This window comes from Taeniopygia guttata, chromosome 1A (genome assembly GCF_048771995.1).
Source record: "Taeniopygia guttata chromosome 1A, bTaeGut7.mat, whole genome shotgun sequence".
Classification (NCBI taxonomy): domain Eukaryota; kingdom Metazoa; phylum Chordata; class Aves; order Passeriformes; family Estrildidae; genus Taeniopygia; species Taeniopygia guttata.
This window is the reverse complement of record NC_133025.1, coordinates 14098127-14109712: the sequence shown is the minus strand read 5'-3', so window position 1 is coordinate 14109712 and position 11586 is coordinate 14098127. Positions and strand designations below refer to the sequence as shown.

Below are 11586 nucleotides of genomic sequence, written 5' to 3'. Positions count from 1 at the left end.
CTCACAGTTCCCTATTCCTCATCCCTGTGCTGAATGTGGAGAATTTGTTCTCTCAGTCTGTATGTATTGCTCCCTTCTGCTTCCTAAGAAGATGCCTGAAAATTTACCTGGCCCAGAAATGGCAAAGGACAAGTTGAGCAACAATCATCAGCAATTACGGGATTTTATTTAGTGGAGGAAATAATTAATCATAAATTATCTTGAAGGTGTGTTCAAGCATTGGCTTTCAGAAGTAAAACTGAAGAAAACCCTTGATGACTGACACATACTTACTTCTATTTAGTTACTAATTTGGGTTTTTTCCCTAGGCAGTTTTACTGAAGTTCTTTTGTGAAACACTACATAAAAATAGAAACATTCCTGCCTGCCTGCAGACATTATCACTCTTCCCATTATCAGAAGTGTGTTACAATAAGTCCTACTGGCACTTAAGAATCACTTGAATTGTTATTATCAAAATTGCTCAGTAAAGTTTCATAATGACTGAGCTAATTTACCAGCTTCCTGCTGCTATTCCACCCACACATTTCTGGATGTATGCTGCATTTTTTAATACTTTTAATCTCTTGCACTCATGAACTGAGTCTACACTGAAAATAAATTAAAAAAAAAAAAAAGAAAAAACTCCAACAAATTAATGCCTCGTACTCAAGAGAATAAAGAGATCCCATTTAGAATAGGGAAAGTTTCTAAACTTGGTGTCTCATAGCTAAGTCAAGACTAAAAGGGGATTTAAACATCATTATTTTCACTCACATTGCCCAAACAAATTCAGCCAGTTCAGTTTGCAAACTGATCAGTGTGAATCACTAGTGTGAGTATAATGTATCTGAACACAGTGCAAAAGCTCAAAACTGTGAAGGGACAATTGCTTTATCAAGATGATTTATGAATTGCTAAGAATTGTTTTTAACAACATAAAATAAATACCAAGTGAAATACAACTTGTATAATACTGATATTTACTTTAGAAATGTAATCAGGATAAAAATTAATCCAAACCTTGTACATTTCTCTGCTGTACTGGACTCTGTGTCATACATACAAAAAGTTCAGACTTATTTCTCATACATTCAATATTCCACTGCAGCTCCAATCCACAGTGCTCCTCCAGTTTCCCAGGTTTGACAGGACCTTCTGCTGTGAACCTGGGCCTGCCTTTGTCAGCAACCCAACAACGCACACAGAGAGAAACAACTCAAAACCAGACACAAGTTTTACAGAGCAGAAAGGAGTTTTAGAAGAGAGAAGTGTGTTCAGACTTGATCCACAAGCATATCCACAAAGATGTTTCTGAGAACACCTGACTTCCACTAAAGGGAAGACAGTTTTCTCCCTTGCTATGTGTGCAAATTCAAAAGTGAGAGTTAGGTAATAGTGGATTACTATTACTTTCACTATTACTTCAATACACTTTACTATTACTTCAAGTGGAATTACTTCCATTTCAGTTTGTAACAGTTTTTTTACAGTCTTTGAGAGCAAGAAGTGAAAAGAAGTAGAAAATTAATCCAGTAAGGTTTTATAATTCTCATGGATCAGATTTTTAAAAAATAATTCACAGTTTTCAGAAGAAAAATATGACATCACATGTAGGCAACCAGTCGTTAAGTTTACAGTATTTCAAAAACTCCACCACAACCAGAAAGTATAGTTCACACAATCGGTCCCCTGGTTATGAAGTATGCATGGCTGCAGGCAACTCTTTAAGCAAAGTTAGAGATAGAATCAAGGATAAAGTGTAAGGAGACAAGCATCTAAAGCACAGATGTTTTCAGTCCACCTGCTGGTGTCCTTTCATTCTTTCCATGGTGAACACAAACCATCTTCGAACTCTTTTTCATTGCTTATGCGACATTGTTAGAGGAACATGCAATGGTTGACAAATTTAAATGTCAGAGTTCTCTTTAAAACCTGAGATCTGCTTGGCAATGCTTCGGGAAGGATATCACTGCCACAGACAAGGATGTTTATTCAAAAGAAACATAAATAATTAAATTGTTTGTCTTTACAGTAAAAAGGAATACAAAGAAATTACATTTTACCATTTCTAACACTGTCAATTACACAACTAAATACAAAACATGAATTTTGTAACCTCTCAGTAAAATGACCAGGTTAAAAAAAAAAAAAAAAAAAAAAAAACCCAAACCCAACCAACAAATCAAGAGAAAAAAGACCCTAAAATATACATGAAACCCATAAACAAATTGAAAAGACAGTTAACACAGTTACCATAGGGTTTCAAGCAGAAGTATTTTTAAACTTTGTAAATATGAAAACATCAACAGTGCCCTTAGTTACATAGTTAATAGATTTATATATATAATCTAATCCAGATTTAATAATTTAAAAAATATATTTAAGTCTTCCTCTTACAAGACAACATAGAAATTTGACTCAAGTCCAAGACCTGCCTACATAGGATGACTTTTCAGCTAAGATCTCTATCACAGACTTTTGGTCTATGGTCCTTAACCAGCTCAAGGGATCTCACTGATTTTTTGGGTAATACATCATTGTCCCTATGACATATATCAAATACAGAGAAAAAATTTGTTCAAATACAGAGAAAAAAATTCTCACGCACTGTCTACAGTGACAATGATAGAGATACATTCATCTTCCCAGCTTCTTGATAGAGCAAAACCTGCTGTTTTCCCTTAATCCATTCAACTGCCTCAGCATTCTCAGAAAAGCACTTGACAGTAACTTCAAGAATAGCTTTGGACACAGAAATACTTTGAACTCTTCATCTGGGTCAAGAGATGGGAGGACATGTAACTGAAGCTTGCAACTTGACTTAGTTCAAAAACCCAGCCCAGTGGAAAAAGTTGCCTCATTTCCTCATCACCTGTGACTGCAGGTAATAGCTCAGATATTCCAGAATGTCTGATTTTCCCAAACCCAGGTGAAGTGGATGCCTGGCCCTCCCTCATGTCCCAGCACAGCGAGCTGGCAGCTGGAGCTGCGCTGGGCCTGAGCTTGGCTTGGCAGAGGCAAAGGATGAGAATCAGACATGCAGCTTTCCTCCCAGGTGAAGTCACATGCTGTAAGATAAATGTGCCTCCTCCCAGTCAACTTCTCAGTGACAGAAGGGGTCCTCAAAAGTTCCTCATGTGTCTGTTAGTTACTGAAAGAAAAGAATGCTGGCAGAGCCATTTTTGCTTTCACATGCATAGAAACAGTAAATTTTCAACCAGCCCATTTCATAGCACACTATCACAATCAGCCTCTTTTCTTCACCACTGTATTTTATTTAAAATCACTTAGTTTTCAGAGCAACCAAACCAAATAACTCTCTCTTAGAAAGAAGTATGTTACAGCTAAGCAGATTTTCAAGCAGTTGACACTTAGTGGCCATTTGCATAACCCAGAATTTATTTGCATCCTGTCTCTAAAGAAGTATTTACTTGAAAGGCAGTCTAAAATATTTGGCCGTGGTCACAAGGAAATCAATGGCAGTCAAGAACAGAATAAATCTAAAGAGCCCTTGCTCTACCAATTAAAAATATAAAGTTTAGACATAAAAGTACAAAATTTGGAATGTTGCACTGTCACAGCTCTTTCATAAATTTAACACTTATGATTCTGGAAAATAATTTTCACAAAATAAAAAGTAACACTGAGGCTCTAAGATGGCTCAGATTATTTGAGAACAGTAGGAAACTACAAACTTTTAAGAAAATCCCAAAGGACTTCATCTAAAAGCACCACTGTCAGAAATGTGGCATTTGGAAAAACAATGGTTCAGTGCAAATACTGATTAGAAATGGAAAGATAAACACTCTAACCAACAGACAGTACTGTCTTGTGTCTGCTTCTGCTACTAGCTGCACTAAAAAGGAACCTTCTCATTTTGTTATGTTCCTCTTTAAATGTATTCTCATAAAACAAAAATTTTGGACAAAAACAGACCTAAAAGCCTGCTTATATTGCTAGCTTTTGAGAAAAGCAAAACACCTAATAACTGACTGCTCAACTAAACCCGTATCATAAAATCAAGAGATAAATAATGTGTACCTTTTTATTTCTACACATGGGGTTTCAGACCACTTTTCTCATACTATCCAAATGGAAAGTCCTCCTACTGTACACATTATATACAGTGAGAAAGGCAAATGTGACTCCCCTGCCTAAAAGAAGCTGTTTTTCAGGGACATGGCAAGCCAGTTCACAGCCACTTCCACACAAACACAGCCATAGGCAAACACAGTAGTTTGAATTCAACTCCACTCAGTAGCTTACATGTAAACAGAACCTTCTGAAGCAAAACTAGCTTTAATACAAACTCCAAAAACTCAATAAAAAAACCCCACAATACATGGTTTCATGTCATGCCCTATATTTGATAGATTCATTTTGATGCATAAAGAAAAAAACAGAAAAGCTGGAATGTGGTAAATGCAGAATTCCGCATGTCTGATTTCTAGTGCCAAGAATTCATACAGCCTGAAATCCTTACGAGTAATGGTAAATGGCAGTAGGAGAAATATTAAAGTTCTTTTAATATTTCACTACACTGCTGTTTGGAAGGTATACGTGTTGAAAAGGTGTCCCAAAACTATGTGTATGTTAACTTCATATAAAAACTCACCACATTTACAACCATATTTCAATTTAATTATTGTACACAGGTTAACAAAAACACCGGGTTTAACAAAAACAATATTCAGAATGGTACAACACATGTTCATCTTCTCCAGGAAATAATATTACAAGTGATCATCTTAGAACAATTTAGCCACACTAGCAACAGGAGTTCTGTTAAAATGCAACTGTGGTCTACTAAGCCACTTATTTTAGCACTACAGAGTATTTGAAGTTACGAGTCCTACGGCCAAGGCTTAAAAATCATTTAAGATTCAAACCTCAAAATGTCTTACAGTCAAAATGACAGTATTCTTAAAAAACCACAACAAAATAACCCCAAAACAATTAATTAAAAGGCTTCTGTATTTAGTTTTATCCTCTTCATGGCATTCTCTATTCATATAGTTGCTTATATCATTGGTAATAGGGTCTGTATCTGGCTTGATCGGGGTGATGTGGTCCAGGAAGGGGGGCCTGAGCAGGAGGCCCTTGCATCCTTGGAGGTGGAGGTGGCCCCCTTGGAGCCGGCCATATCCCTGGACTCATTCCCCCAGGTTGTGTGAAAGGGGGACTTAGAGTTCCTTGATCTTCGCTGAACTGTGGCAAGGAGTTGGGATTGTAGTGATGGGGAGGGGGAGCATTTACATTTACAGGCGGGCCTCCATGCTGAGGAGGGGGAGGTCCCGGAGGAGGATGGTTCATGTAGGGCGGCATCTGGGCAATGATGTGTCCGGGCGGCGGGGTTATGGGCGGCGGGGCAGAGGTCATGGGGGGCGGCGGAGCCTGGCTGTACACCATGTGAGGGGTGCCCGCCGCCTGCGGAGGGTGCTGCAGCGGGTGGCTGATGGGCGGGGGCGGCGGCGGGGGCGGCGCGTAGTGCTGCTGGGGAGGCATGATGTGATGGGGGTGCGACACCACCGGCTGGCCCTGGTACTCGGGGTGATGGTGAGCAGGCGCGGGCGCTGGCGGAGGCGGTTCTCGAGCACCAGAACTGGAATCATCCTGAATGGGGACAGTTATTAAGTTGCTGTGTTTCCTCGTTGAGATGCGGAAGGTGTCCTGGCTGACCGGGCGGGGCGGAGGCGGAGCCATGGACATCTCTGCAGGAGGAGCACGGATGTCCTCGTGGGGCTGGTTGTAGTGCTCGTGTGGCACGTGCTGCAGAGGAGGCGGCGGCATCATGATGTGCTGCTTCGGCGGGATGTGGCTCAGGTGATGTTTCTCAGGGGGCATTATGAAACGCTCGGGAATTTCGGCCGGTGGCGGGGCAATAGGCGGATGTACGGGTTCGATGGGAGGACGAGTAACAGGCTTCCCAGCTCTCATGTGCCGGTGGTTGATGTGAGCTTGTAAGTCCCTCTGTGACAGGTAAGTTCTCTTGCATCCTTGAACAATGCTACACATGAAGAGAGACCCTCGCACACACTGCTCAATTCGCTGCACAGGTTCGTTACAGCTAAATAAAGAGAGAACATTGATTTATTGTCATCAGAGAGAGCTCAACACGCATTCTTCCTTGTTAACATAATTAGCCAAATTAGATTTGAGACTTTTGTCCCACTGTAGCAATGAAAGAAGCTTTTCAATGATTTTGATTTATAATCTCAAAATGTAACTATGAAAGAACATAAAAATTTCATGAGGTAAAATTTTTTTAAGTAGCATCTCTCAAACAAATTCTTCTGTGCATTACAATATGGGACATTTTCACTAAGTAAATCAAACTGCTATTAATTCCTTTTCAAATAACAGCATTAACAGGTTACCTATCCAAAACCAACAAAGTAAACACTGATCTCTTACAATCCCAAAATATGGAGTAGGAGCTAGAAAGTTCGGAGTACTCTACTGCCACTGCTAAATGTATTTAAAAAAAGTCATGTTAAAAGAGTATCTAAGTTACTTTCTTACACTTCCTTTAATAACAAATCTTGAGATAACTTACCCTGGACACATCTTATCTCCCTTTTTCTCATGTAGTATAGCACAGTCATAGCAGAAAACATGCTTGCAAGGTATCTAGAAATAAAAAATTGCTGTTAAGACATCATGTATAAACATCTATGTCATTCTGTAGAATACAGTTCCTCCCTCCAGTACACAGTTTATAATAATAATATAAAGTAACTAAGTTACCTATGAGGTGAACAAGCATAGCAGTGGTTAACAAGTTACAGCAACTTTGCACAGAAATCTTCTAGAACAGTTTATGCTAAGTTTGGAGGTTTTTTTGGGTAGTGTTTGGGGTTAAGTGTTGGTAAAAAACTTCGGCAAAAGTTTGAGTTTTGCACTATTACCAACACTGAACTTTCACAGAAGCTGCATATGCAATCTGATTACACTTGTCTAGCTGGCAAGGAAGGAAGTTTTAAAAGCATTAACTGTCATTAAGTCAGATGCTGAAGCCTGGAACATCACACTTAGAAATCTAAATTAATCTCAGGAATTTTTAAAGGTACATAAAAGTGAACAGCATTTTCTAGCTTCACTGCAAGTCTTCAACTGAGATAAAAAGCTTATTTTCAAACCTAAGCAGTATAAGGTCAAAACCTCAGAACCTGAAGGTTTTTTCCTTTGTGATGGTGATTTATTTTTTGTTTAACATTTTCAGGCTTACTTTATTGAATCAGAGGATAAAGCAAAATCAGTCAGACAGATGTAACAAAAACACTTGAGCAGTGAAGGCCTCCAGCTCCATCCTGCTTACTATTCTGCTGTTTATTCAGATGTCTGTTGAAATCAGAAATCTCTAGAAACTTCATATAGACACAGGAAAACCTAATTTTATCTAAATGGAAACCATGGCTGCATCTTCCATTGGCAATTTCACTCACCATGCGTCCGTACATTTTGATGGGCAATCCACATTTATCACAGAAATGGACTGGTGTATCATCCTTTTCCCCCAGCAAGTTTATCTGGTAGGACAGAGAAGAGGGTGAGAAAACAAACCCCAGTATCACTAAAGCTTCTCATTTCAATTATCATCAACATACCCATTATTTCTGAATTGGTTGAAAAGGAAGCAAGAATGCCACAAACAGGAGAAAGCAGAGGATGTATTTTTAGTCAGACAAAAATAACCGAAAAACTTTTAATTAACAAAGTATCTACCAGGACTATCTAAAGTTTGGTATGAAACACCAAATGGTTCAAATTGGTGAAAATTCGTAACTTTACCTTATAATCCCAAAAAATGGGTCCAGGAAATCTCCTTTGATTGCCAAACATTTCACCTCCTTTACATTCGTATCGCTCCTCCTTGTTATAATCAAATTCTTCTGTGGAAAGGAGAAAGAGAAGAAAGACACAAGCCAACCACAACACTTTCGCAACTGACACCAGCTGCTATTAAGAGCATGGGTAATTTTTACTGAAATCATCAAAAAATGCCACGACACCTCCAATCTGCTGAATCCATTCTACAGAAAGGTAGAACCAAAGCAGTAAGACAGCCTGTTTTGGAAATGGGCACTACTGAAGCCCTACAGTGAAGTAGTACTTGGAGATTTGAAACTTGTTTTGCATTTGGACAGAACCCTGGACTCTTAATCTCTGAGTAAAGTCTCGAAAAATGCTCTAGAATAATACATTTCCCTACTACAGGAAATTTATATGAATTTACCTTCATCACCAGCTTGTGTCTTCGAAGGCATCCTGTTCATATTTCTTGGAGTTCGAGGTGCAGGTTTGGTTTTATTGGTCTGTTTGGAAATAAGCTTTATAGGGATTCTTCTACGGACATCAAGACCACCCAATGATCCTGAACTATTTGTGCCTTGCAAATCATTGTCTGTGAAAGAAAATTGTAAAAAAGTATACATTTAAAAAATTTATCTAATAGTCTCTAAAGAGGCTAAATATTAACAAACGTTTTAGGAAAAAATTTTATTTTTAAAGCTTGCTTAAGACTCCTACTACATATTAAAATTTTATCACTAGAAAATAGGTATCCCTCACAGACAATACCAGAAGTCACATCACAAAACTGTATTTGGAACAGCAAGGAAGTTAGGAAATCTAGTTTAAAAATAAAGCTATTAAAATAATCTAGCTACTCACACATTTTTCCACTACAGAAACATTAACCTTATAGCTCTTTTCACAGCGTGAAGAGCACTGGAGAGTCAATTCTTTGTAGAACCTTGACTACACAGAATTTCTTATGTGAAAAGATAATTTTTACAATTCATGTGTATTGTTTACTAAAGTATGAAGGAAACTAGTTTATCTATTAACTCATCATCTTGACGTATCACTTAGAAGTTTATATAAAAGAATCACAAAAATACTGGTACTTAGGAATATGTAGTTGCATCCTTCCTAAATTGAAAATTACTGTTCCCAGCTATATACAAAATTCTCCTTAATCAGATTTACATCTAAGTACCAGGGTGAACAAAACAAGAAATAGCCTGACACATGCATTAGCAGGTACAGACTCCAAGAGATAACACAGAGCAGGCAATGCAACAAGCAACACAAATGAGGAGGCGTAACTCCCTCAAACTACAGTGAGTTTATCTGAAACCACCCCACAGCATCTCATCCATAAAAAAAAAAAATGAAGTTACATCTTTCACAAATCTTCCCAGCTCACTGGAATTTTATCTGAAAATGCCACAGGTGTTTCAAAGCAGGGCACACTCAGTCTGGAAGGGCTGAGCACCGAGCAGTTACAGCCCTGCAGTTCCACAGGGTAAGGCACTCCAGCCCTGGAATGACTGCAGAGGCCCCAAGGATTGCAGTGCAGGACACTGAAATTAGGGTTCATTAGTGTAATTCTGCACAGTGCCTCACTAACTGCTGTCTCTCAAAGCCTATAACCACCACAACAAGTGGCATCATAACAATGCAACAAGTAGAAGGAAAAACAAGAAAAAATGGGATTGCTCTCAGTTTTTCAGCAGCTACCACCAAAGCCAGGAAATGTGTCCGTTTCAAACTGGGACTGTGCCCTGGCAGTCCTGTGTACCTCCAAATCAAAAGCCCTCAGTTTCCTTAGATAGATCAAACTCCTCTTACCACTATGGTTGACAGTTTCACTCTAAAAGGAAATACACTAAAGGCAAAAGCAATAAAGCTTTTTTTTTTAACTTAATTTACTTCATTTGCTATTTCTTACAGCTGTCCAGATGAACCTGCAAACACTCAACTATGTCATCAGGCTTCTCCAGGGAGTGCTTGACCAAGGCATCAGAGGTAAAGCTGCTTGTTTAACATGTGTTGGGAAACTCTGTTTTCTACCAGAATACACAAAAACACAGCACCATAAACCACAAAGAGTCTCTGCTGCAACTCAGTCCATTTGCAAACAGGGACAACTAAAATGAATTTTAAAAATCAAACACTTTTTTATTAGTTAGTCCACTGAACTGCCAATACATAGTTACTTTTCCTCCTTATAGCCTTTTAAACCAGGAATACTTACATGAGCTAGCTGCTTAACTATCCAAACTAGCAAGTTTACTAGTCACTCATGCTTCACAGAACGATAATAAGTTCCAGTCTGCATGAGCATAACTTGTGGGATTATGTCCAGGAAAAAACTACAACAAACATGCCAGACTTGTTAAGACTACTTAAAGAAGCTCTAAATTAGACATGATGCAACCTAGTGAAATGTCACCTTCAACTTAGTTTTACTTTCGCATTTCAAGCTTTATTAAAATTCACAAATAAAACTCAAAAACTTTATACAGATAGTCATAATGCAATCTTTTGTAAGGGAAAGGAAAAAAATCATCCAAAACCACCCTAGCACAAAGCCCACGTCCATTCATTTCTTCACTGCACTATGCCAGCGCATTAACTAGCGAAGGATCCCAGCTGCGCCAGCGTGCTCACGGGCAAACGACATTTAAACCACCACACCGAATTTAGGCACGGGAGGAAGTTTCCTCTCGGGCCACAACCGCGGAATCAGAGACACACTACGGGCCGCGCTGCCGGGAACGCGGCGGGCAAAGGAGCGTCCCTGCCCCGCCTCCGGGAGTCGCGGGCCGCATCCGCCAGGGCCCGGCCGCTCCGGCCCGCCCGGCGGCCGCCGCTCCGCCCGGCCCGGGGGTCCCGCGGCCGCTCCGCCCGGCCGGGCGCGGCGGGGGCGGCGCCGGGCAGCGCCGAGCCGAAGGCGGCAGCGGGGCCGCGGCGCCCGGCCGGGCAGGGAGCAGGCCCCGCGGCGCGCCCGAGCCCCGCCGGCGCTCCGGGGGCCGGGCCGGGCCCTGCGCCGCCGCCCCTGCGCCGCCCCGCGCCCGCCGGCCCCGCTCGGCCGCTCCCGGTGCGGCGGCGGGCGCGGGCCCGAAGAGCGGGGCACGGACGGGCCCCCGGCCGCCCCCTGCTCACCATTGTGGTCCATGATGCGGCGCGCGGCGCTGTGGGAGCGGAAGGGCGCGGCCGGAAGCGGCGGGGCCGCGCTGCCCGAGCCCCGCCAGCGCTCCGGGCCCGCGGAGCCGCGGCCGGCTGGGGTTGGGAGGCGGCCCCCTGGGTTCTGGGGGAAGGACGGAGGGAAAACATGAGCGGTCTCTCGGTTAGGAGCCCTGGAGGCCCCGTCCGGCCGCCTGAGCGGCGCAGGGTTCGCACACGCTGGGAAGATGCGGCGCCGCAGCGCGCTCTGGGCTGCTGGTGTCAGCCTTAAGTTCTAGCGTGGAAATGGCAGATTGGTGAGCTTTAAGTTCTAGCGTGGAAATGGCAGATTGGTGAGCTTTCAGTTCTAGCGTGGAAATGGCAGATTGGTGAGCTTTAAGTTCTAGCATGGAGATGGCAGATTGCTGACGCGCTGTAGAAGTGATGGAGCACTGAATCTCCAGAGCGCTCAGAAGCTTCACAGCAACAGAGCTCACTAGCTCAGCAGAGGACTTGATGTTACATTTAGCACTTTTTAATTCCTCTGTAGTTCAGTGCGATGCTGAAGAATAGCACTGGAGAACGGAAAGAAATAAAAATACAACAAAGTCATGGGTTACAAGTAGAAAATGGCCCCGAGCAATCCTACCA

The 11586-nt window shown here is 41.7% G+C and overlaps 1 protein-coding gene across 2 annotated transcripts; it reads right to left on the bottom strand.

The window, feature by feature from the left end:
• Positions 1–4601: 4601 nt before the first annotated feature.
• On the bottom strand, positions 4602–11430 carry CBLL1 (Cbl proto-oncogene like 1). 2 transcript variants are annotated; one of them, XM_030291983.4, is made up of 6 exons: positions 10936–11430; positions 8219–8386; positions 7774–7874; positions 7428–7511; positions 6539–6612; positions 4602–6049 (listed from the first exon to the last, which is right to left on the bottom strand). In XM_030291983.4, the coding sequence occupies exons 1-6, from the start codon at positions 10946–10948 to the stop codon at positions 5008–5010; spliced, it is 1482 nt and encodes a 493-aa protein (XP_030147843.1). In that variant the 5' UTR covers positions 10949–11430; the 3' UTR covers positions 4602–5007. The 2 variants fall into 2 exon arrangements, with proteins under 2 accessions (XP_030147843.1, XP_030147849.1); XM_030291989.4 differs by having other exon boundaries at positions 7774–7871; positions 10936–11429.
• Positions 11431–11586: the final 156 nt, after the last annotated feature.

Coding starts and splice junctions, on each gene's coding strand:
- CBLL1 (XM_030291983.4), bottom strand. Junction 7,512..7,773: donor CCATTTTTTGGGATTATAAG/GTAAAGTTACGA, acceptor CTGTCCTACCAG/ATAAACTTGCTGGGGGAAAA. Junction 6,050..6,538: donor GGAGATAAGATGTGTCCAGG/GTAAGTTATCTC, acceptor CTCTTTATTTAG/CTGTAACGAACCTGTGCAGC.